Genomic DNA, 26,166 nt, shown 5'->3' with positions numbered 1-26,166 from the left:
GTGTTACCACCCCTTTGCCCTCAACCTGAGTTTTCCTTGTAAGTCACTGCCTTCACTTACCCCTCACTTGAACATACGCCACCAGGTTGCTGACATTCCCCATGGCAAGAACACATCATTGGACACCTTTGCTGACACAGTATACAACACTCAGCACAGAAAGGAGGCAGAATTGGCCCCCAAGTTTCACATGCACCTCTCTGCGTAGCACAGGCACAGCTCTGCCCAGCTGCTCCAACCAATCCCTCCATCAGCCAGTCACAGCTACAGCTGGCCCAGTGCACACAGCTGGAGGCATGTGGATAGATGCTGGGATTCACATCTGTGATCACAGCACAGACAATGGCACGTTCTCTTAGTCTTTCCTCAGATCGATTATAGGTTCACAGCTTTGAAGGCCAGATGTGACTATTAGGTCATCTGCTCTGACGTCCTTTATACCACAGACCATAGAATTCATCCCGTTACTGCTGCATTGAGCTGAATACCTGAGTCCCTGTGGCAGTTTGTTAACCTTTGCACGGCCCACACAGAACCATCCTCAGTGGTTCTTGCCAGCTGCAGGCTTGAGAGTTGGGGGCAAAGTTAAGGTTGCATTGGAGGGGGGGGGCGTTTACATAAACTTCTCATTTCCTGGTTCGCAGAGGTTTAAGTTTAGTCACCATCTATACCAGAGGTGGGCAAAGTACCCTCCTGCCTCCCTTGTTTTCTATCCCTTGAGCAGGGTTTCCAGTTTCCAAACCCTCTGTGATCTCCCAGCTGGAAGGAGGGGAAGAGCCATGGGTCCTGGATCTCCAGGATTCAGAGGAAAGCAAGATCCTGAGAAGTCCTTGGACAGGTGAGGAAACATTAAACCAACCCAGAAACTGTAAGTGCCTGAGAGAACTAGCTGGGATTCCCCACACAGACTCTGTGAGCTCAGGACAGTCCCCAGCAGATCTCACTCCTGGCTTCTTACAGATGGTGACTGACACCTTGGCTGGAGCTGCCTCCCTTCCGACTGAGTGTTTGGATGGGGTGTGGGCAGGGCTGGCCTTAGGAAAATGGCACCCGGGGCAAACTTGCATTTTGGTGCCCCTGGCTCCCATAGGCATGGCACTCCCCCATTCTCTCTGTCTCCTATTGGCTCGCCGGGCTCCCCACCCTCCCTTCACCCCAGCCCCTGCACTGTGCCCCCTTCGCTCCAAATACATGCTCCCCCTTCACTCCTAACTTCTGCCCCTTCCAGCCCCTCCCAGCACCTGCCCCCTCCTGTGCCCCCTTCACCCCAACCCCTTCCCCTCCCTCATGTGCCCCTAATCCCAGGACTGTGCCTCCTTCTCTCATACCCCCTATACCTCCTTCCTGCACCCTGATCCCCTGCGTGGTGCATAGCCCATTCACCCCAAACCCTGCCCCCTGCACCTCAACACCTGCCCCTCCCTGAGCCCCCAGCCCCTGCACTGTGCCCCCTTTGCCCCTAACGCTTGCATCCTCCTGCACCCAAGTGGGGAACCTGACCTAGATGCACAAAGCAGCTGGCATTGCTGCTCGCTCCCCCACTGAACTGCTGCTCCCCTGCCCCACGCAGCCCTGGGGGGCTGGGAGAGGGGAGCAAGGAGCGACGACAGGGCTTCCTGCACCCAGCTCACTTTCCCTGCAGGCTGTGTAAGGGGAGGGCAGGAGAGCAGCTGCTCCTGATGTCTCAGCATAGCCCAGGTGGGGAGGTGACCTGCATGCAGGGAGCCATGGTGTGTGTGTTGGGGGGACTGTGTGTGTGTGTGTGTGAAGGAGAGGATATGAGGAGTGTGTGTGTGTTGATGGGAGTGTGTGAAGGACTGTGTGTGTGGAGAGGCCCCTCTGCTCTGGAGCAGTCACCTGGCTCTGACGGCTGGTTGTCCAACTGCCCCCTGCAGCTCAGGTCTCTCTCACTCCCCCACGCAGCTGCTTATCTGCCTCCCTGTGCCTCTTTCATCAGCCTAGCGAGCCTCTCGGCAGCAGGCCGGATGGGAAACCAAACCCTGCACCCGGCATCCCCTTGGGTGGGGCACTCGTATGGCCCACCCTAAAGGCCGGTCCTGGGTGTGGAGCAGAATTGATCCCCTCCACTATTCCCTACGGGGATGAGTTTGGAGGAATTCAGTCCTTGATTTTTATTTTCTGTCTCTCCAGCACTTACTTGGGTTTGCTCTCTGCCTTTCCATCTCCAATTCTGAGATTTCTCCTCCCTTCTAACACGTGATGGGGTGGTGAGGGAGAGCGAGGAGCAGAATCCTCACCAGGAAGATGCTGAGCTCACCGAAGCGCATGGGGAATTACTGCGAAGATCCAAAGGGAGCGTGACCAGCCCCCATGATCAGGGAAAAGCTGATGAAAGTTACCATAGACGAGAGAGAGCAGGGAAACCACTCAGAGGAAAGAGTGGATGAACCCATTAATTGTCAGGGAACTCACAGGGACCTCAAGGAAACTACGTCCCAGGAGAAAATCTTCATGGAGAAGCGAGAGAATACATGTAGTGAGTGTGGGAAAAACTTCAATTACCATTCAGCCCTTATTCGACATGAGATAATCCACACAAAAGAGAGACCCTACAAATGCTGTGAGTGTGGGAAAAGCTTCAATCGTACCTCTGCCCTTAGTAGGCATCAGCAAATACACAGAGGAGAGAGACCCTATGAATGCTGTGAGTGCGGGAAAAGTTTCACTCAGAGATATACCCTTATCTCTCATCAGAGAATCCACACGGGAGAGCAACCCTACAAATGCTACAAGTGTGGGCTAAGCTTCACTCAGAGATCATCCCTTATCTCTCATCAGACAATGCATACGGGAGAGCGACCCTACGAATGCTGCGAGTGTGGGAAAAGCTTCTCTCGGAGCTCAAACCTTACTATACATCAGCGGATCCACACAGGAGAGACACCATATGAATGCAGTGAGTGCGGGAAACGTTTCACTCACCTCTCCTCTCCTATCTCTCACCAGAGAGTCCACACAGGAGAGAGACCCTATGAATGCAGTGAGTGCGGGAAAAGCTTCTCTCGGAGCTCAACCCTTATTACACATTACAGAATCCACACCAGGCAGAGACCCTGTGAATGCTGCGAGTGTGGGAAAAGCTTCACTCATAGTTCAGGCCTTTCTAAACATAGAGAATCCGTAAAGGAGATAAACTTCATAAAAACCTTCTCTAGAGCTGTCAGAAGATTTTTTTCTTTAATTCTTTTGACAGTTCCCAGGTAGTGAGTGCTAAGGCTGTATGCAGCTTTTGCACATTGAGGTCCCTCAGCTCCCACACACAAGTTGCACACTTTTGAAGCTCGTCTGTCTTTGGGGTGGATCCTGTGGTCCTTTCTATCAACTCCATTGTCCTGCGAGTCATGGGAGTGGGTGTCCTTTCTACCAGGAATGTCATCACCCCAGGTGGGGGAGATGGGGAGTAACTTCAACCAGCTACATTGAGATAAAATCTACCTGGGTCTCATCACTGTGGTTGCCATGAAGTTAGCTAGCTTGAGTTCACTTTCCTGATGTAAAAAGACAGCTATTCTTGCAGTAAAGACATGGGCCATGGATAGTGGGTGGAGTTATCTAGCACATTTCCTCCTGATCTGACCTAACCACCGTCACATTTCCTTGTCTGAACAAACCTGGAGATTCATATTTATACTCCTCCTCTCAGTGCAAAGTTATTGTTCGAGTTGCCATGTTCCTCTCTGAGGACAGATCGTCTCATTCCCAGTTGTTCTCACATTACCCTGGATTGTGCAGAACAGCAGTTACTTTGTTGACTTTTTTTCTCATGTAAAATATATTTCAATATGATGAAGAGCTGGAGCAGTGTCAGGGAAATAAGGGTCATTTCAGGCTCTGTGACACTGGAAGGAGGTGGGGCGACTCAGAGATTCCGTCCTTCCCCATCACCCCAGAACTGTTACCTTGTGTCTGAGCCATGCAGAGTTCACCCCTTCATATTCCTTCACTTCCCAAGGTGTCTGGTGAGGTCATGTTCTTGGCTGTCCATGCTTGGGAATGGTGCTTGGACGTCTTTGATCCTAAATCAGAGTCACTCTGGCAGGCAATGAAAATGTCACAGACCTGGAAAGGGATTTCAAATAGATCCCAAGCACTGTTCAAATCCCCTTTTCCCTCTATTGGCAAAGCCACTTCTGGGAAGGTCGGCTGTGTTTTCTGCCCGTTCTGTAGGTGCTAAAACTTCTGTAAATAACACTAATGAGACAGCGCTGGGTGAAGCAGGTTTTAGTGGATCAGGGGAGAATTTCTCATCCTGATTCTGAGACATCAGATGTAACCTAGTCTGGAATTTCACTTTAAATTAAAATGAAAGTGTCTTCTACCTCTTTGTGGTATGGGTTTTCTATCTTTCATGAAGGCTCCTTGGTCATATAACTGCATGTTAGTGTTGTTTGACAGATCGTAGCTCAGATTTATTGGGAAATTTCAGGCAAATGACCATCATTTTTTACTTTAGGTTTGTTTTTTCCCCTATCCCTGCATGATGACATGGAGAAAATTCAAATACAGTTCAGTCAACAGGAGAGAATACTCATAGCTGGTGGACATATTATCAGAGAAACAGTCTGTTTTTAAATCTCCACTCTGAAAAGGTGAACAGCAGCAGACCCCAAATGGTGCAACTGACGCAAGTAAGCGCACATGGTCACAGAGTAGTTCAATTGTTTAAGTCAATATTGTCTCAGATGATCCAGGGATAGAATTCCACAGCAAGTGACTTGGAACTAGGCAAAATGCCCAGGTATTTGGTTCCCAAGGTATTTGTGACCCAGTCCCTACAGGAGGTTACCTCTGAAGAGGTCTCCTGGCTAATCCCAAAATTTGGGAAATGCTGTCTGTGATGAGGTGTATCAACCCTGCACTGGCACTGCTAGGGTTAACTGCACCCTGTGGGCTGAAGAGGCCAAACCCCCTCACCCTCTCTGGGCATGCTCCAACTGGAGACGGAGTATAGAAGTTATAGAAGTATGGAGTATAAAGGGAGCAGCTCATCTCAGCCTGGGTGAACTGAGGAGGAGAACAAACCTATGTTGTTGGCTCCTGCCAGGAAGCTGCTGGACCCCCAGGCTGCACCATCCAGCCACCCTGAGGCCTCTGCAGACACTTAGTTGACGGCCAGAGATGTGATGATGGATTCCAGGACATTACCAACTCTGAACATAAGTGTGGGGAGTGACTGAGGGAACGGGACTGTTGCTGTGAGAGATCAAGCCTGGACACAGGAGTATTGTATTGAGGATTGAGTGGAATGAAATGTTACTCTCCTTCCTGTATGAGTGAAGGGCAGCAGAACATACCTAGTCCATCCTGATGGAGGGGTAGGTGAGTGAAGAATACCTTTTATCCAACTGCATAGAAGCAACTCAGGATGTCACCCTAAACCAGTGGTCCCCAAACTTTTCACATTGTGCCTCTTTATCCGTGTCTGCGACCTCTCGGAAGCCATGGTCGAGAACCAGGGCTGGGAGTGGGGCCGTTGCTTGCTGGGGAGAGGGGTGCAGAAATAGGTAAAGGGGTCGCAGCTGGGCCAGCGGCTCAGGTTGAGGGTAGGGTGGGTGAAGAGCTGGGACAGAGTGAGACTGAGTGGTGCTCCCTCCCTGCCCTCCATGGGGGCTGGCTCGGGCCCTGAGGTGCCCCCATGAACGTTCCTCTGTGCCCCCCTAGGAGTCATGCCCCACATTTTGGGGACCACTGCCCTAAACTGACCCCTAGTCACTAAGCAGGGGCTAGTGATGCTAAAGCCCAGGGACAGGGAGCTTAGCCAGAGTGGAGCCTGCAGGTCACATCATGGGAGGTGGACACATGCTCCGTGCTCTGAGCCAAACCCAGGCAGAGTCGTCATCAGTGTGACACCCCCCAGGGGACGCTCTCACTAGGGGAAGCCTCCTTGCCCTCAGCCCTCCTAGGACTGACCTTGGACTTTTCAGCACCCCCGTTCCACACCAGGAGCTTCCTGTAGTGAGTCACCTTAGCAGGACACCTGGGAAAGCCTTAAACCCCTCACCCCAAAGGGGAGTCATGCACCCCCAATTTCCGCAATCACCAGTGACTCTCAGCCAGCGTTGTAAAACCAAAGGTTTATTAGTGGTCTGGAATCCAGCCTGGGAAAGTTCTGCGTTAGCACAGGAGGCAGGAAGATTCAGCAACGTCCATCTTGGGCAGACCCAGAACTCAGACGCTGGGCTCTCCCGTTGAGTCCCCAAACCAGCAGACTTCATGCTTCCAACAGCCCAACTCAGCTAGGTCCTTTATCCCTCTTCTGTCCTTTGTTCTGTTTCCTAGACAACCTGCTCACCTCGCCTACAGTTCTTTCTTTGTTCTCAGAAGGACATAAATCCACACTGTGTAGAGGGCAAGCATAGGTGTCTATTACACATAGCACTGGCGGAGTGTCCCCTTGCTTATTAGGCTCAGAGACACTGCAAATTAATTGAATACAATAGAATATATACATTTTCCACAGGCGGGGGAAAGTGATGGGGTAGACAGTTCCACACCCCGGGATAGGTTTTGTAGAAAGACAAGATAAGCACATTAGCCAATGGTTAACAGGTCACATAATGCCTCCACCCATGGTCTCAAGTTAGCAAGTTAACATTTCATTAATACTTTGATAAAATGTTATTAGTATAAAATATATATGTTGAATTCTAATTTGGGGTCCACAGGAATGGAGCAATTCCTTTGATTTGTCCAACAGGTACATTCCTAGGGGTTAAAGCAAAGAAATAGTGCAAGTAATTGGCAATCAAGATTGTTTTCTGTGTGTCTGAAGGCAAGGCATTGGTCCCTGGGAAGGGAGGTGGAAGGATGCCATATCTTATACTAAGATGTGCCAACTCTTCATAAACTCAAGCCTGGATCTGTGGAAAGAACATCTCCCTACAGAAGAAACAAACACAATAAAAACGGGGATTCTTTGTTCAATCTGCAACTTTTAATAAGACACAGTTATTTAGTTCTTAGCTCCAACACCTGGCAATTTGCTGACCAGGCCTATCTTAGCAAGCAAGGCTTTCTGTTTACCCAGCTTTCTCTTAGCTGGTCACTATTTGCTAGGCCTCTGTTCTCTTGACCATACTCTGGACTTTGGGTCTGGAAAAGAGCTGGCACAATCCATAGACCAGGTTGTTATGCAAAATGCACATGGATTTGAACACTTCACATACAGTAATAGCAAAATTCTTGGTTCAGGCTTGTAGCAGTGATGGAATAAACTGCAGCTTCAAATCAAGTCTCTGGAGTCCATCCACAGCTGGGATGGGTCATTCAGTCCTTTGTATAGAGATTCAGTTTGTAGCAAAGTCCCTCCAGAGGTATGAAGCAGGATTGAAAACAAGATGGAGACGAGGCATCAGCCTTTTATAGTCTCTTGCAGTGTGGTCTTTGTTTTCTTTGCCCCAGGGACACTCTATCCAGCACGTGGCATAGAAAAACCTTTGAGTTCTGTCCACAGGCAGGTCCCTGCATACCTTGCTGAGTCACAAGGCGTATCTGCCTTCTCTCATTGGGTCGATTCTACAGCTGATGGTCCTTAATGGGCCACCAGGCAGGTTAGGCAGAACTGACACCAACTTGTCTGGCTGGGGTGTTCCCCGGAAGCAGAGCACAAGTTTGAAATAGGGACAGCAAAGAGCCAATATTCATGACGTCAACTACAAAAATGATACACATCTAGAGATAGCATAATTATAATCAACCAATCAGAAGCTCTCCATAGACCCCTTACACAACAACCTTTCTACAATTTTGGCTGCAAATATAGAACAGTGGCTGCAATGGTGATCTATACAGCTACAGATTGTGTCAATAACGTTACAGGAGGTGACACGGCATCAGTGAGACTGATACTGGAATACTGTCTCCAGTTTTGATGTCCTCATTTAAAACAGATGTTGTGAAATTGGAGCTGGGGCAGCAAAGAGCCACCAAATGTTTTGAGGGCTGGAGAAAAATTCCTTCTAGTGAGCTGTTGAAAGAGCTCAACCTGTTTAGCTTCTCAAAAGAAGATTGAAAGGTGATTTCATTGAAGTGTTGAAGTGCCTTAATGGAGAAAAAAGATTGGATATTAAAGGGCTCTTTAATCGAGCAGAGAAAGGCATAACAAGACCCAATGGCTGGAAGGTGAAAAGAGTCAAATTCCTATTACAACTATGGCGCAAATATTCAACAGCGGGGATGATTCACCACAGGAACAAACTACCAAGGAAAGTGGTGGATTCAGCATCTCTTGATGTCATTTAATGAAGACTAGATGCCTTTCTGGAATATGTTTGCCCCCAAAGTAGCTCTTGTGTCATACAGGAGGCCTGTGATATGCAGGGGGACAGATCAGATGCTCTAATTTTCTCTTCTGGCCATAAAGTCGACTAATTTCTAAAAAACTGAGTGTAGCATTGGGAGAAGCGTCTGATGTTTTCCAGTCTAGCCGGCTTGCTGCCTAGAACGAACGCTCCTTGAGTGGGGGTGATCCACAGGGAGTAGCTCAAACCTCCAGAGGGCCGGGCCAGGGGCAGGACATTGGAACAGCAAGGGAGAGGTGTGGCAGTGACATCACAAAGGGCTTTTGCAGGACCTCAGACTGTTGGTCAAAGGTGATGGGGAGGTGGTGACCTCGCAGAGAGATGCTGAAATCAGCTAGGCAGGACAGGGGCGAGGGGCCAGAGAAACATCAGAGACCCCTGTAGCTTTGCTTCAGCAAATCTCCTTCTCCTGGTCTCTCTTTGAGGACTGAGAGAGTGTTTGGGTTCACGGATGTGGGCGCCAGGAGGAACCTCTTTCAAGTTTTCTCCTTCCCTTGTAGTGATTTTACTAGAAAACAGCCATCCCTGTTTAGATGGTAAGAGCCACCTGGAGGTTGGAAACCTGTTCAGTCTGATCCATCTGGTGAGAGTTGAATTCTAGGCATGGAAAACATGAGCTTAAGGAGGCAAAATTTTATTCCACACCTGAGATTTTGTCCCTTAGAATCACTGGGGACATTAGCGTTTGTCCTTTTTGTTTCACCTTTTCCTCCATCTCTCCTTCCCTCCTTTCTCTTCTTCTCTTGCTTCTTTTGTCCTTTATCCTGTTCCCCTCCCAACAGCAGGAGGTGTGTGTGTGTGTGTGTGTGTGTGTGTGTGTGTGTGTGTGTGTGTGTGTGTGTGTGTTGCGGGGCAATGCTCTGCAGCTCTCACTGTGGAAGATCCACCCAAAAATGTGAGGCTGAACTAGTGCTCGGGTAGTGATCCCCACTACTGACCTGGGCCATCCTTTGGGCTCTCTGGTGAGAACCCTCAGCCTCCCGTCCTCCGTCTCTACCCTGATTGGCTGAGCAGGGGGTTATTGACAGGGAGGAGACTCAGGTCCTTGTTGTTCTCTTTTAAAACCAAGGAAATAAGTCAGAACCAGTTCTATGTTTGATGAATTTTGCTGCTTCTCTGCATTAATTGTCTCTGGTCAGTTCATGATTCTCTCTAACATTGCAGTTCTCCTCAAATACTTGCTGAATAATTACTGTCACTGTTGTTGGTCTGGAGCTCATCTGAGAGCACTTTATTCAGGTCATTCAGTGTCTGAAATTCAGGATCGGAGGGTTAGTTTGAAAATCAGGGCTCTTAGGGTCCTATTTCCAACTCTGCCACTGCCTGGCTGTGTGACCTAAGACAAGTCAATTCTCCTTTCTCAGCCTTAGCTTCTCCCTCTTTCAAGTAGAGATAATAATGATCCGCTCCTACCTACCTCATGGTGCATGGAGGCAGGGCTGGCTCTAGGTCTTTTGCCGCCCCAAGCAAAACAAATTTTGGCTGCCCCCACCCCAGCTCTGGGCCCCCCACACATGCTCCCCTGCTGCCCAAGCCCTGGGCTCCCCTCCCGACCTCCACCACCTGGCATTCCAACTCTGGGCCTTCTCCAACCGCATCCCCCTGCCATCCCAGCCCTGGGATCTCCCCTCCACACACCCCGTGCTGCCCCAGCTCTGGGCACTCCCCTCCCCACCCAGCAGTGCTCCCCCACCCCCACACCCCCTGCCGTCCCAGCCCTGGGCTCTGCCCCCTCCACTCGCTCCCCCTGCCGCCTCAGCCCAGCCTGACTGGCTGTGTGACCTGAGACAAGTCAATTCTCTTTCTCAGCCTGAGCTTCTCCATCTTTCAAGAAGTGATAATAATGATCTACTCCTACCTACCTCACAGTGGGTGGAGGATGGGGATCCGTTGGAGAGTGTCACTAGGAGTAGGGCATAATATGAGGTGTCCTATCACGTTTACTAAGAGCAGATTAACACATAATAGAATAGCTGAAATAGTCTATTTTATTTGTTTTTTTTATTTTGAAATTGGTAAAAGCAGCAACGACTTAGCTCAGACTGAAGCATCTGATCTAATGTTCGAGCTTTAAGTATCTCCTCTTTGAGTGTGATGAGACAATTTAACACATTGTGACAAACAGGAGATGATTTTGTTTTGCAACAAAATACTTTTGCAAAGAACTTTTATCCCACTTGTTATGATTTTGAGAAACAAACCGGTTTAGTCTGAATGGGATTTTCTGACAAAAATGGTTTCAATGAAATTTCCCCACCATCTCGATTCCTGGGCTCTATCCCTACCTCTAGGGAAGAGGGGGACGGTTTGTCCTTTAAAACAGGAGTCAGGACCAGTGGCTTCTCTTTCTCGCTCTGCCACCATCTTTCTGTGTATGCCCTTGGGTAGGTCACTTCCCTTCTCTGTACCTCAGGCTTCTCCCCATCTGTTCAATGGGAACAGGGACAGTTCTCAAACTCTGGGCAGTCATGAGCCTGAGTGAGATAAGGGGTGTTAAAGCCATGTGTGAAGGAGAAAGGGGAGTTTCACAGTGTTTAGCACCAAGGAATTCTAAAGTTTGCTAAAGTATCTAGTCTGCGGAAACAAGAAATGGTCAGGGCCTAACTTTTTTAAAGCCCATTCAGGGATGTGAGTCCCTGTCTTTTAGGTACCTGGGGTTCTTTGCCAGCAGGAGAGATGAGGTTTCTGCCTCCATTTTTGTGGCCTAAACAAACCAGGTGTTGTGCCCCAGTTCTGGTCTGAGATCCCTGAAAAAGAACATCTTCCCATCCATGAACAAGACAGGGCCTAACATGCTAGTTACATTTTAATAACACAAAAGCCTCCTCAAACCCAGTGTCACAATCACTAGAATGATTTTGCCTTGATATTTTACCAGCCGCAGACACAAAGCGAGTTAAATTACAGTTTCTGTTCAGAGTCAGTGCACACACAAGAATCCGGAGGCTTTTCATTCCTTAGGTTCTGCTGCCTTTTCATTACTGTCCTCTTCCAAGATTGATCATTGTGCAAAGCAATGTTTGGCCTTGGGAGTGTCCCCTCTGGTCCTGCCTGCCGCCTATGGGCAATTTAAAAGGGCTCAGAGATCCCTGCCACCACCACCACCAGCACAAGGGGGCTAAAGCAGTTTCCTGCTCGCCCTCGCTCTGTGTGGCACGCCACCCCTGGAAGCAGCTGGCACGTCACTGCAGCCCCTGGGGTGTAGGGGGGTCTCCCTGAGTGCCAACTGTGCCTACTGTGGCAATGGGAGCTGTGGGGTGGAGTCTGCTGGCAGCGGTGCACAGAGACACTCCCAGCCCTCCTGCTTAGAGGCTGCTTCCAGAGAGGGGTGTGCATTGCTTTTGGGAAATGCCCAAGGTAAATGCTGCACCCCTCACCCTCTCCTGCACCCCTCACACGCTGCTCCAACTCAAACCCCATATCCGCATCCAAACTTCCTCCAAGACCCTGCCCACCACACCCACTCCTGCACCCCAACCCTCTGACTGAGCCCAGACCCTGCATTCAAAGTCTTTCCTAGAGCCCAACCCCTCTCCCTCCCACACCCAAACTCCCTCCCAGAGCCTTACACAGGTGTGGGGTGGGGCAGGACTTGGTCCCATTCTGGGCACCACCAAAAATTATACAAACCTGCCAGCCCTGTCCAGCCCAAACTTCTGCTGATGCACCTCAGCCCACATCCGTGCAGGGTTTGAAGCTTTCATTGCTTAAATTGCAGGACACTGAGGGATTTCAGCTCCCCTTTGCCCAGAGGGAAACCACCCCACTCCCAGCCAGGTTCTTGTCCATGGGATCACTGTAAGGAGGCTTGGTCCCCCTGAGTCTTTTCTCTCTCTAGGACAGGCCAGGGTGCAATAACTGAGGCATCTGAGCACCCAGGACCTTCTGTGGGGTTGCCATTCCCCTTCCCCTTCTGTGGTCCCATCTGTCACTGACTCCAGCCTTTTTTCTATCCATCGTCAGCACCATCTCAAGCCAGCTGCACCCACCTCAAAAAGTCAGTGTCCCCTGGTGGGTGTAAATCACTGACCTCTCTCCTCTCTGAGCACTGACAGCCCCCCTGTTTCCTTGCCCCTCGGGCTGTGCAGATGGGACCTTTCCCTCCAGTGCTGGAGGATTCGCCCTTCTCATCTACCATTGTCCCAAGCAGCACAGCGGGTGGGAATCTTAAACATACCGAGGTGACTTAGGAGCAACCCCCTCCCCACCCCCCAGACCTTCCATGCAATTGTCACTTGCCCCTCACTGAGCAGGATTGAAACTCGGGCAGGGAGATGCTGGGTCACATCCGAGATGGGCATGAGCAAAGCTATAGTGTGAAAAAACAAACCTGGAGATTGAACCCAGGGCCTCATACATGCAAAGCATGTGCTCTACCACTGAGCTACACCCCCACTTTGGGCAGGTTCCCTGCTCTGAGGGCTGAACCTGCTGTCCTGGAGGTTGGTGGCTCATGGGGGACACTTTGCAGCAGGGCCAGATTCTACACAGCAGAGGAGGAGAGAGAGAGTGCATGCCCTGGACCCAGAGTGCAGTGATACAAGAATCAGCCCTCACACTGCATTGTCTGGGTGCAGGGGTGAAAGTAACTTACAGGACTTACTGGTACTGTGGGAGTCCTGAGGAGGCGTGGCCTCATCCAGAAGAGGTGTGGGCTCTCAAGAGTTAAAGGCCCTGGGGAACCAGCTGTGGCTGGGAGACCCAGAGCCTTTAAATTAACTAGGGGCTCCTAGCTGCAGAGGTGGTTGGGAGCGCCCTGGGGCTCAGGGGCAAATTAAAGGGTCCGGGGCTCTGGCTGCCAGGGGGAATCCTGAGCTTTGCGGGGCCAGGGCAGGGATTTAAAGGGCCCAGAGCTCCTGCCACTGAGGGGATCCCCAAGACCTTTAAATCCTGGCCCCAGCCCGGCCACCAGAGCTGCAGTCGGGATTCAAAGGACTCTGGGCTGCCCGCAGCAATGGGGAGCTCTGAGCCCTTTAAATCTCAACCGCAGCCGGGATTTAAAGGGCTCTGGGCTGTCTTCAGCAGGAGGGAGTGAGCCTGGCAGCACCACATAATGTAGCAGGCGATAGCTAATCCAGGTGGGGCACATGACCCAACACACGCCCTCTGCAAGTGTTGTCTCTGAAATTAGGAAAAATCACAAGTTCAGGGCACAGCTGCACACCCAGAAGAAGGCCCAGCACAACACACCCAGGGTGAAGAGGGTGCTAAAGCCTGGCATCAAACCAGAAGCCTTTAGATCTTCAATCCAATGCACTCCCAGCTGAGCTACTTTGGCAAGGACCAGGCCCACCAGGAAGGTTTAATACACGAACCACAGCACATGCTGGGAAGATTTAAATCTGGATGTCACAAAGCAGCAGACAAGCAGTGAACTTGGCCTGGAGGGGCAGGCTGGGGTTTCCTATATCCCATTCACTCAAGCCAGCATCTGCCCCCTCACAAGCTGTCACTGGCACCCCCAGGTCAGCAAGGAAGGAGCAGCAGTTCTCACTGGAACAACTCCTCTCGCAGGCTTCTCCCAAGCCTAAAACAGAAAACCATCTTGCCAGAAAGCAGCCCACTCATGTCATAGTATAATTCCCAAATCTGGACCTTAGCGTCCAGGATATGGGTACTAGCATAAAGTCCTCTAAGCTTAATTACCAGCTTAGATTCTGTAGCGCTGCCATCAATCAGGAATTTCTAGGGCCTGATACCCTCTGGTCCCCCCAAAACCTTCCCAGGGGACCCCACGACCCAGATTCCTTGAGTCTCACAACAAAGGGAAATAAACCATTCCCTCCCACCTCTTTACCTCCTCCCAGATCTTTCCTGCCTGGGTACACTAGGAGATACTGTGATTCAATTCCTTGAAACACAACACAGAGAGATCAAGTTTCTCTCTCCCCTTCTCCCAGAGGCAATACAGATTCAAGTTCCGTGAATCTAACACAAAGAGGAAATTTACCTTTCCCTCTCTGCTTCCCCCTCACCCAGAGGCAATACAGATTCAAGCTGTGTGAATCTAACACAAAGAGGAAATTTATCCTTCCCTTCTCCCCACCAATTCCCTGGAATATACAGACTCAATTCCCTAGAACCTCAACTGGGAAAAAAAATCAAACAGGTCTTAAAAAGCAAAACTTTTAATAAAAAAGAAAGAAAGAAAGTAAAAGGTTTATCTCTGCTCTTTAGATGGTAAAAAGTTACAGGGTCTTTCAACTTATAAACAATAGAAAGAAACTTTCTCCAGCAGAAACACAATTTAAACTATTCCAGCAAGTACACATATGCAAATGGAAAAAAAAACAAATTAAAAGACTATGGCCGCCTTTTCTTACTTACAATTCTGAATAGATAAGAGACTGTAGCAGAGAAATTGGCAGAAACCTGGTTGCACCTCTAGCCCCGTCCAGGACCCAGAGAGAGCAAAGCCAAACCCCAAACCCACAAACAAAGGCTTCCCTCCACACGAGATTTGAAAGTATCTTGTCTTCTGATTGGTCCTCTGGTCAGGTGTTTGGGTCCCTGTTTGTTAACCCTTTACAGGTAAAACAGACATTAACCCTTAACTTGTTTTCCTTCCACCCAGAACCTCACATCTTTTCCTGGGCTGCAAGTAGCCACCCCTGGGATGCCAAGAGGTAGAAACAAGATTCTACCTCCCAGCAGCCAAGTGCACTTCCATGGGTTCGACTGGCCTAATTCCTCCAGCTTCCCCAGGCTGACGCCAAGGTATTTTCTCCACTGATATCACCACCCTCTATCGTGCGGGGGTTGGGGTTATCCCAGGGACAGGCCAGTGGCAGAAGGAGGAGGCCTTGCTGGACAGCAAGGGGAGCTGGGAAAAGGAAGCCACTACGTTTCTGCCTGGTTTTTGGGCTGAGGCCCTTTTGCAGATTAGGCAAATGTGAGAACCACCACGCTACAGAAACTCCATCACAGTGCGCTGCCCTGTCCTGCCCCGCCCTCAAATTCCCTGCACTTTGGTGGTGCTCACCCTGGCGCACACCGAGGGGAGAACCTGGAGAAAATGGTGGTAGCTCTTCGATGGGTCAGCTGGCAGAGCAGAGGACTGGAGCAGGGGCTCAGGAAGTCGTCCTTACATCACCCTTGTGACTCCAGCTTGAGGGGGAGCTGCTTTTTCTTCCCCTGGCTGAGAAAGAGCAAGAGAAGAAAGAAATTTCAGGAGGGCCAACTGGCTGCAGAAGCCAATGCTGCCTTTTCCTGCTGCATAGCCTGAAAAAAAGAATGTGCATTAGGTAAAGGGACTGGTGTGTTGCCAGGAAACAGCCCACAGCTGCACAGAGGGGGATCAAAGAGGCTGCTGAAGCCTGGGATTGAACCACAGATCTTTAGATCTTCAGTCTAACTCTCTCCCAACTGAGCTACTTCAGCACCTGTAGTGAGCTCTTTTGGGCTGCTGCTTCTCACCTTGAAGCTTATTTTCAACAAACCAGCTCTCCAGTCACCACTGGCCAATGCAGGAAGGACAGCGCTTGCTATTTTAGCACTCAGAAATGTCATCAACTAGTCTCTGGATCTATTTAATGCTGCACTTCAGTTCGTGGGGGAAAGGCGAGAGACACGACCTTTGAACAAAAGGCCTGGGGTTAACATCCTGACGCTGTCTCCTACTGTAACACTATTTAATACTGGCCAACCCTGTGCTGGTGACAGTTCCATTTCTAGGTGTTTGTACATTTCAGTTACTGTGAAAATTAAAAAGTTTCCATATGCTTAGAGGAAATGAATTTGTTTTATTTTCTTATATATGGCATGAATAAATACAGATTTACACATCCTAGCATGAAAATGTATTGTCTTATATGATCAAGAAAATCATGCATCCAGATTGTGCATTGAAATCATGACATGAGCTACAAATGCAATAAAAAATAAGGTATTCAATGGTTTAACATATGGAGCAGGGGTAGGCAGCACCGAAGACACTTCTTGCCTTGAATAGGGAGTAGCTCAGACCTCCAAAGGGCCTGGTCAGGAGCAGGACATTGGCACAGCAAGGGAGGGGTGTGGCAGTGACATCATAAAGGCCTTTTCCAGGACCTCAGACTATTGGTCCAAGGCGGTGGGGAGGTGGTGACCTCACAGAGAGATGCTGATATCAGCCAGGCAGGACGGGGCAAGGGGCCAGGGAAACCTCAGAGACCCCTGTGGCTTTGCTTCGCTTCAGCAAGTCTCCTTCTCCAGGTCTCTCTTTGAGGACTGAGAGAGTATTCAGGTTCACGGACGTGAGCTCCAGGAGGAACCTCTTTCAAGTTTTCTCCTTCCCTTTTAGTGATTTTACTAGAAAACAGCCGTCCCTGTTTAGAAAGTAAGAGCCTCCTCGAAGGAAGGGGTGTCATGGGGGTGTCACAGTTCAGATGCCAATGCCCCGCCGCCCCCACTGTAAGGAAGCTCCTGCCACCTGCTCTATGTTTGCAGGTGGGAGTGAGCAGCATCCATGGCAGAGATTTGCTCCTGGCTGCAGGAGCGGCGCAGCAGGCTCAGCTGTCAGAACTTCCTGGAGCTATGAAAGGGGAGGGCCCCATGGCTCTGTAGCAGAATGCAGGGCAGGTGAGTTCACAGAGGGCATTGTGGGATACTGCTGGAGGCCAGTTATGGTTATATAATGAACTGCAGCATCTACACTGGCACTCTGTCACTTTAAGTTTGCTGCAAAAAGCTCTAGGCCTCTCGTCGAGGTGGTTTTATTTTGTCACCAAAACAGGGCAGTTTTGTGGCCAGACGTGGCATTGCAGTGTGTGCACCAGCCAAAAGCTGGTGACCAAAGGAGCGTTGTGTGTTTTTCACGCACCTCAGCAATGTAATGATGCTAAAATAACTTTGTAGGGCAGACCTGGCCAAAGATTCACACACACACACACAGCTTGCAAGGAAAACCTCATCTGCTCCTCTGCTTTGCAGAATCCAAACACAAGCAAAGCTTGTCAGGGCCTGGTGGAGATGTCAGTGAGCCAGGTGTGGTCAGACACTGTGTTTTAGTTACACGCAGGCACCATGGCTCAACTGGCTAAAACACTTGCCTTATAAGCAGGGGATCCTGGGTTCAACTCCCAGTGGTGCCTGGGAAAGTAGCTTTTGGGGCACCTGGTATTGGCTACTGTCAGAGGACAAGATTCAGAGCTAGATGGGCCTTTGGTCTAGCCCAGTGTGGTTTTTCTTATGGTTTAAATTATGCTCACAGCCACTGATAATAGAGTTACTGAAAGTTTGGGAGTTAGGAGCTGATAGTTTAGTGGTCCAGTCCCCTTGCAGATGACCCCCTCCCTCTGGGACAGGGGCAGATCTGAGCTCTCACACCAAATGCTCATTGTGGCTGCCAGAATCTGTGGGCAGCTCGTTTAGTTTGCATCGAGGTTTGAGTCTTGCTTTGTGCCCAGTGTCTGAGAATGAAAATCCTAAACTGCCCTTTGAAATAACAAATACAGCAGGACATGTCATTGTCACTGTCCCAAAGCAGACAGACCAGTGAAGAAATGCTATTGAGTCCACGGTAATACTCCACTGCCGTTTTACCTTTTTGGCTTGCTAAACTCCCTCCCAACCTTGTGGGGTCCCAGACCCCGGTATTGAGCCTGAGCCGAGACGTCTACACTGCAAATTTACCACCCCACGGCCCAAGCCCCAGGAGCCTGAGCTGGCATGGGGCAGCTCTGGGTGTTTCATTACACTGTGGACATAGCCTAGCATTACGTCTACACTGCCATTAACACACCAAGTCACTATTCTCAAACCCTGCGTCAGCTAATCCAGGCTTGTGGGGCTTGTGTTGCAGGGTAATAAAATTACAGTGTAGACACATGGGCTTGAGCCCAGCCTCCGAGACCCCACGAGGGGTGAGGGTCTCCGAGCCTGGGCTCCAGTCTGAGCCAAATGTCTGCACTGCAGCTTTTAGCCTCACAACCTGAGTCCCAGGAGCCCAAATCAGATCATCCAGGCCAGCCGGGCCCCAGGAATTTTATCTCAGTATAGCTGCACTCTTAGGGTACGTCTACATTGCAATGCAAGCCCAGGGTTAGCAGAAGTCATGTCAGCAGCCCCAACACATAAACCTAAACCACGAGGAAAAGATCCATCCACAAATAAGCTGGGCATTGTCCTTTTCCCTACGGTTCATAAGTCCAGCAACCAAAAGTCATTTAACTTGAGCCATCCCCTCTCTGCACCCCACTCACAGCTGTTGTCCTTAGTCAGTGCAAGCCCAGAGGTGCCTCTGTAGAGTTCATCCGCCATCCTGGGTGGAAAACGGGGAAAATAAGAAGGCACCGTATTCACTATGTTGTCTAGGGACTCACTCACCCCTCCACAGCCACCCTGTCCTAAAGTTGGTCTAATACCTAAATTTTACTATGAGGACTCAGACCCCAGCCCACTTGGCTTTGGAACCAATGTCCCCTGCCTAGCGAGTGCTATTGAATTGAGGGTGAGTCCCTCCATCGGGGTCTGCCAAGCACAGTTCTGCTGCCCTCGATTCACACAACAAGGACAACAACCCTTTATTTCTCCTGTCCCAATAACAAGGAGACTGGGAATCCAACACCAGCCAAAAATGATCATTTTGGCAAGCAACACAACATATTTCCAACATACTGTAAAATCCACATGCAGACTCATACACGAAACCTTGCAAGAAAATCTTCCTGAGGGGGTCTGAAGCACCTGCTGCTGGAGGGAAGGAAGGAGCTGTGGGCTGGGACTGAGGAGCACTGGGAATAGGAGGGGGCTGTGGGTTGGGATTGAGGGGCACTGGGAATAGGAGGGGGCTGTGGGTTGGGATTGAGGGGCACTGGGAATAGGAGGGGGCTGTGGGTTGGGATTGAGGGGCACTGGGAATAGGAGGGGGCTGTGGATTGTGACAGAGGAGAAAGGTGAAGAGGAGCAGGCTGTGGGTGGGAGTGAGGAGCAGTGAGCATAGGAGGGACTGAGGGTTGGGTCTGAGGGGCATTGGGAATAGAGGAGACATGGGTTTAGACTGAAGAGTATCCTCATTTGGGGATCCAGCAGGATGGGGAAGGCAGCAGGCGATTCTAATTCCTTAGGGATATTCTGTGTGTGTGTGTGCAGGGGAGGAACATGCTATATGCCCAGAGGCCTTTATTCCTCCAGGCTGTGAGGAAAGGGGGGATATCAGGAAGTTGCCCCTTCAATCCCCACCCCCACAAAGGCCCTTCTTAGGAAAGGCAAAATCCTGAAGAGAAAAAACATGATAAAAGACGACTCCAGAAAGACAGATTTTTAAAGATGTAGTAAACAGTTTATCACCTGACTAGGGACTTGAACTCTGGACCCTCAGATTATCAGTCTGCTGTGCTACCAACTGAACTAGCCAGACTGACAGAGTAAAAGTGTAAGTTGGTGCAGACGAGAAACTAGTCAAGAAAACAAGAGCAGGAAACAATAGGGGAAACCTGCTGCTCTCTCTGGCGTGGTCAACACTACGAGTTTATATCCAATTTAGCAGCATTAAATCGCATTAACCCTGCACCCGTCCACACAATGAAGCCCTTTATATCAGTATAACGCGCTCTTAATACCGGTATCTGTACTCCTCCCTGATGATGAGTAGTGCTGAAATCAGTATAGCTATGTCGGATTCGGGTTAGTGTGGCTGCAATTTGATGATATTGGTCTCCGGGCACTATCCCACAGTGTACCATTGTGACAGCTCAGGACAGCAATCTGAACTTGGATGCACTGGCCAGGTATACAGAAAAAGCCCCGCAAACTTTTTGAATTTTGAATTTCATTTCCTGTTTGCCCAGCGTGGAGCGCTGATTAGCACAGGTGACCATACAGTCCTAGAATCAAAAAAGAGCTCCAGGGTGGACCGTACAGGAGATATTGAAGCTGATCTCTGTATGGGGAGATGAATCTGTTCTATCAGAACTCCGTTCCAAAAGACGAAATGCCAAAACATTTGAAAAAATCTCCAAGGCTATGATGGACAGAGGCCACAACAGGGACTCAACGCAGTGCTGAAACTTAAGGAACTGAGACAAGCGTACCAGAAAGTCAAAGAATGAAATGAACGCTCATGGAGGGAGGGGCGACTGACGACTGTAGCTATCCCACAGTTCCCGCACTCTCCGAAAACTATTTGAATTCTTGGCTGAGCTCCCAAAGCCTGAAGGGTCAAAAACATTGTCGTGGGTGGTTCAGGGTATATGTCGTTGCCTCCCTCCACTCGTGAAAGGAAAGAGAAAAAAAATCCTTTCTTGCCTTTTTCCAATGTCACTGTATGTCTACTGGATGCTACTGGCAGACATGGTGCTACAGCGCTACACAGCAGCATCCCGTTCCCTTCCCTTGCAGATGGCAGACGATACAGTAGGACTGGTATCTGTCATTGTCATCCCGTGAGTGCTCCTGGCTGGCCACAGTGAGGTCGGCCAGAAGTGCCTGGGCAAAAATGGGAATGACTCCCAGCTCATTCTCTTCTTTAAGCTTTGTCTAATGGACATTCAGTCTTGCCTGGAATATCCTAGCAGCTGGAGGCTGCGCTCCCCTCTCCCCTTTGATCTCTGCTTGCAGAAGCAATAAAGCCAGTGTTGTTTCAAATTCCTGCATTCTTTATTACTTCATCACATAAATGGGAGGATAACTTCCATGGTAGCCCAGGAGGGCTAGGGGAGGAAGGGAAGCAATGAGTGAGGCTAGAATGACATGCAGCTCATCATTTCTGTAGGATCTGTGGGGCTGTGACCCGAAGTGACCATTTTCCTCTCTGGGCTTGGCTGATAGTCTAGACAGAACTGACTCTCCATTAGACAAAACTTAAAGAAGGGAACGACCTGGGGAGTCATTCCCATTTTTGTCCATGCACCCCCCGCTGACCTCACTGAGGCCAGCCAGGAGCACCAATGACAGCAGCAGACAGTACAGTATAACTGGTAACTGTCATTGCCAACTTGCAAAGCAGTAGATAGTACAGTAGGGCTGGTAACCATCTTTGCTAACTTGCAAAAAGCAAAGGGATGCTGCTGTGTAGCGTTGCAGTACTGCAACTGTCAGTATCATCCAGTAGATATACAGTGACAGTGAAAAAAGGCTGAACGGGCTCCATGGTTGCCGTACTATGACGTCTGCCCAGGCAATCCAGGGAAAAGGGCGTGAAATGATTGCCTGCCGTTGCTTTCATGGAGAGAGGACTGAGTGACCACATTTACCCAGAATCACCCATGACACTGTCTTTGCCCCATCAGGCATTGAGATCTCAACCCAGAATTCCAATGGGCAGGGGAGACTGTGGGAACTATGGGATAGTTACCCACAGTGCAACGCTCTGGAAATTGATGCTAGCCTTAGTACATGGACACACACCGCCGAATTAATGTGCTTAGTGTGGTCGCGTGCCCTTGACTTTATACAATCTGTTTTCAAAAAACGGTTTCTGTAAAATCGGAATAATCCTGTAGTGTAGACATAGATTAACAACTTTGGTGGCTAATTGAAAGGCTGAGGTTCAAACCCAAGTGAAGATGGAGGTGTTCTTTTTTCAGTGATGAGAATCCAGTGTATTTTATCAAGTAGAAAATCTCCTCAGTGCTGGTCTAACCTCATTTGACAAGCATAAGTGGCATGTAGGAGAAGCTCTTTTTCCAGATGTTTGGTGGTATAGTGGTGAGCATAGCTGTTTTCCAAGCAGTGGATTGGGGTTCAATTCCCAGCCCATGCAATGAGGTGATATTTTCTCCCCTGGGAATTGGTTTAATTTCAGTCACATTGTATCAGTTTAGCAACTGAATGAGAGAATCAGTGTCCCAAATCCCAGCAGGTCATTAAACACCCAGCAGAGGAAAAAAGGGGCAGGACTATACAATGGGCAGTTGGAGTCATCCTGGTATTACAATGTTTGGTTTATTTTTTAAAATTTTTTCCTTTACTTCCCTCTCCCTGTTAGAGCCTTTAAGGTCAGAAGGGACCAGTGTGACCATCTAGTCCGACCTGCTGCACTTTGCAGGTAAAAAGACCCCACCCACCCACTCCTGTAAGAGACCCGGGAGGGGAGGCAGCTCTGTGCTCTGCCCCTACCCCAGGCAGGGCATGGAGGCCCTCTGCTCCCCTCCCCCCATGGGTGTGCAGAGATGTGCCAGCAGCATTGAGGTGGCTCCCTGCCCACTCTGCCTCCGTCCCTGCGTGCTGCTCCCAGAAGTGGCTGGCATGTCCCAGCATCCCTTGGGGCGGGGGGAGTGTCTCCATGTGCTGCCTCTGCCCCGAGTACCAACTCCACAGCTCCCATTGGCCAGGAACTGCAGCCAATGGGAGCTCTTGGGGCAGCGCCTGAAGGCAGAAGCGCACGGAGACCCCCTGGCCCCACCCACCTAGGAGCTGCTGCTGCAGGGTTGTGTGTACTGGTCATTTTGGGAGATGCAGTGCCTGGGGTCAGCGCTACCTCTCTTGCACCCCAACCTCCTCCCCCAGCACAGACTCCGCACCCCACACCCAAATTTCCTCCCAGAGCTTTGCTTGTCTTCCTTTCACCCAGAACCATCCTTCCTCTCTTGGGCTGCAAGTAGCCATCCCTGGGAAGCCAAGAGGCAGGCACAGGATTCTACCTTCCAGCAGCCAACCGCACCTCCCCAAGCTTTGCAGAACGAATGGTGGTGCTCTACTAACCCCATTTAGCAGCACTGAGGTGCTTAGCTTCTGCCCTGCCTTCTTCAGCTCAACTTTCTTTTGCCCCATTGCTGCCTCATTTTCTCCTTTGGAAAATCACACAAAGGAGGCCAGCAGGAAGAGCCGGCCGCTATAGGCCAACCTCCCAGGGCAAAGGAGGCCAAGCTACAAGGCTTCAAATGGTGACTGGCCCAGATCCTCTAGCTTTCCCCTGCTGATGCCAAGGCTTTTTCTCAGCTCATTTCCCGACCCTCTGTCCTGCAGGGGTTGGGGTTATCACAGGTGTTACCCAAAATTAGGCCAGCTAGTATGCGTAGGGAGGACTAATGACCCACCAGAGTTTGGCAGAAAACAGCACATTTATTATACTGACAGCTAAGCTCCAAAGAAGACGGGTGGGGTGTCACACTCGCATATTCATGCTCCCAGGACTGGCACGGCACTGGAGATGTCAGGATTCTGCAAGGTAAGTGTCCCACAGCGCAGTGATGGACGGTGCGAAGAAGATAAGTCTTCCTGAGGCACAATGAAATACAACACAGAGAACCACTGGCCAGGTGGTCCAGGCGAAGGGCATTCACTGGAGGTACAAGCTTGTGAGTGACTCCTGAGCACAGGGCCCCTTCCCCTTTTAAGGACCTGCTCTTCATGGCCTGTGACTAGAGATGACTTGGCTGCATCAGGTGGGTCACACTCCACCTTGGACAATGTCCATGCTCTGAGTGTGTGAGTGCTGCCTAATTAGAGTCCCAGACACCTTGTTTATCTAGGAGCTCTTCTGCTCTTCAACCAGCCCCTTCATCCCACAAGCATTCCGGGAGGGAGGGGAGAGGGAAAGCCACTTCACAGGTATTCAGAGAGGGAGAGGAGACAAAAGCAGGAGGGAGGGGAAGTATAACAGACCTTTTGAGCACAGAAATCACTGCTGCTCCTACAACAGCAGGGACAGGCCAGTAGAAGCTGGGAAAATTAAACCATCATGTGTCTGCCTGGTTTCAAACCACGTATCTTTTGCATGTTAGGCAAACGTGATAACCACTACACTACAGAAACTTTGCCACTGTGATTTGCCCCTCCCTTCACAAGAACCTAAGAATGGCCATACTGGGTCAGACCAAAGGTCTATCCAACCCCGCAACCTATCTGCCAACAGTGGCCAATGCCAGGTGCCCCAGACAGACTGAACCTAACATGTAATGATCAAGTGATCTCTCTCCTGTCATCTATCTCCACCCTCTGATAAACAGAGGCTAGGGATACCATTCCTTACCCAGCATGGCTAATAGCCATTAATAGATTCATAGACTCTAGGACTAGAAGGGACCTCGAGAGGTCATCGAGTCCAGTCCCCTGCCCTCATGGCAGGACCAAATACTGTCTAGACCATCCCTGATAGACATTTATCTAACCTACTCTTAAATATCTCCAGAGATGGAGATTCCACAACCACTCTAGGCAATTTATTCCAGTGTCCAACCACCCTGACAGTTTAGGAACTTTTTCCTAATATCCAACCTAAATCTCCCTTGCTGCAGTTTAAGCCCATGGCTTCTTGTTCTATCATTAGAGGCTAAGTGAACACGTTTTCTCCCTCCTCCTGATGACACCTTTTTAGATACCTGAAAACTGCTATCATGTCCCCTCTCAGTTTTCTCTTTTCCAAACTAAATAAGCCCAATTCTTTCAGCCTTCCTTCATAGGTCATGTTCTCAAGACCTTTAATCATTCTTGTTGCTCTTCTCTGGACCCTCTCCAATTTCTCCACATCTTTCTTGAAATGCGGTGCCCAGAACTGGACACAGTACTCCAGTTGAGGTCTAACCAGCGCAGAGTAGAGCGGAATGACTTCTCGTGTCTTGTTTACAACACACCTGTTAATGCATCCCAGAATCACGTTTGCTTTTTTTGCAACACTATCACACTGTTGACTCATATTTAGCTTGTGGTCCACTATGACCCCTTGTCAAACCTTAGTCCCAGATTTGGACCTTAGCGTCCAAAATATGGGGGTTAGCATGAAAACCTCCAAGCTTAGTTACCAGCTTGGACCTGGTACTTGCTGCCACCACCCAAAAAATTAGAGTGTTTTGGGGCACTCTGGTCCCCCCGAATCCCTTCCCTGGGGACCCCAAGACCCAAACCCTTGAGTCTCACCACAAAGGGAAATAAATCTTTTCCCTTCCCCCCCTCCAGGTGCTCCTGGAGAGATACACAGACACAAGCTCTGTGAATCTAAACAGAGGGAGTCCCCCCTCTATAATTCCAATCCTGGAAACAAAAGCACTTTCCTCTTCACCCAGAGGGAATGCAAAATCAGACTAGTAAATCTAACACACACAGATCTCCCTCTGACTTCTTCCTCCCACCAATTCCCTGCTGAGTACAGACTCAATTTCCCTGAAGTTTCCCAGAAAAGAAAACTCCAACAGGACTCAAAAAGAAAGCTTTATATAAAAAAGAAAGAAAAATACATACAAATGGTCTCTCTGTATTAAGGTAACAAATACAGGGTCAATTGCTTAAAAGAATATTGAATAAACAGCCTTATTCAAAAAGAATACAGATCAAAGCACTCCAGCAACTATAGACATGTAAATACATGATCTCTGTACTCACAACTTGGAAACAGAAGATTAGAGAGCAGGAAATAGAAATCACTCCTCATAGCTGAGAGAGCATCAGGCAGAAGAAAAACAAAGACTCCAGACACAACCTTTCCTCCACCCCGAGTTGAAAAAATCCTGTTTTCTGATTGGTCCTCTGGTCAGGTGTTCAGATTACTTCGTTCCAGGTGAAAGAGATGTTAACCCTTAGCTATCTGTTTATGACACGCCCTCCAAATTGCAGACAGTGGGGAAGCTCACTGGCGGCGATTTCCTTCTAGAACTTTAAAATAAACAGATTAATACAACACATGCACCTTTACATATACCACTAAGTATATAACTAACAGACTTCTACATTTTAAGAACACTTTTTAACTACTGAATTCTGGGAAACTCTCACGGGAGAGTGCATCCGCTACTTTGTTAGAAGCTCCTGTGATGTGCTGAATTTCAAAATCAAAATCTTGGAGAGCTAAACTCCAACGAAGAAGTTTCTTGTTGTTCCCCTTGGCAGTATGGAGCCACTTTAGTGCAGCATGGTCAGTTTGTAGTTGGAACTGCCGTCCCCAAACATATGGGCGTAGCTTTTCCAGGGCGTACACAATGGCATAGCATTC

At 49.5% G+C, this 26,166-nt stretch overlaps 3 protein-coding genes and 2 non-coding genes across 19 annotated transcripts in view; 3 read left to right on the top strand and 2 right to left on the bottom strand.

Annotated features, from left to right (window-relative positions):
- The window catches only part of LOC127039376 (zinc finger protein OZF-like), a 231,323-nt gene that overhangs the window by 70,670 nt on the left and 134,487 nt on the right, over positions 1–26,166 (bottom strand). The gene's annotated exons all lie outside the window — the stretch shown is intronic.
- The window catches only part of LOC127039365 (zinc finger protein 883-like), a 116,613-nt gene that overhangs the window by 1,212 nt on the left and 89,235 nt on the right, over positions 1–26,166 (top strand). The gene's annotated exons all lie outside the window — the stretch shown is intronic.
- Positions 2,212–5,310, top strand: LOC127039440 (zinc finger protein 239-like). Of its 2 annotated transcripts, XM_050933190.1 has the most exons (3): positions 2,212–3,001; positions 4,475–4,649; positions 5,066–5,310. In XM_050933190.1, exons 1-2 carry the CDS (start codon positions 2,332–2,334, stop codon positions 4,591–4,593), a joined length of 789 nt encoding a protein of 262 aa, XP_050789147.1. In that variant the 5' UTR covers positions 2,212–2,331; the 3' UTR covers positions 4,594–4,649; positions 5,066–5,310. The 2 variants fall into 2 exon arrangements, 1 of the variants encoding a protein (XP_050789147.1); XR_007770967.1 differs by lacking the exons at positions 2,212–3,001; positions 5,066–5,310 and adding an exon at positions 3,233–3,405 and having other exon boundaries at positions 4,475–4,569.
- TRNAF-GAA (transfer RNA phenylalanine (anticodon GAA)) lies at positions 15,629–15,701 on the bottom strand. Its single transcript has one exon. It is a non-coding gene; the product is annotated as a tRNA-Phe (tRNA).
- Positions 17,319–17,392, top strand: TRNAI-UAU (transfer RNA isoleucine (anticodon UAU)). Its single transcript has one exon. It is a non-coding gene; the product is annotated as a tRNA-Ile (tRNA).

The sequence above is a fragment of the Gopherus flavomarginatus genome, chromosome 23 (assembly GCF_025201925.1).
Source record: "Gopherus flavomarginatus isolate rGopFla2 chromosome 23, rGopFla2.mat.asm, whole genome shotgun sequence".
NCBI classification, from domain to species: Eukaryota; Metazoa; Chordata; order Testudines; family Testudinidae; genus Gopherus; species Gopherus flavomarginatus.
This window is presented reverse-complemented; position numbering and strand designations above follow the sequence as displayed.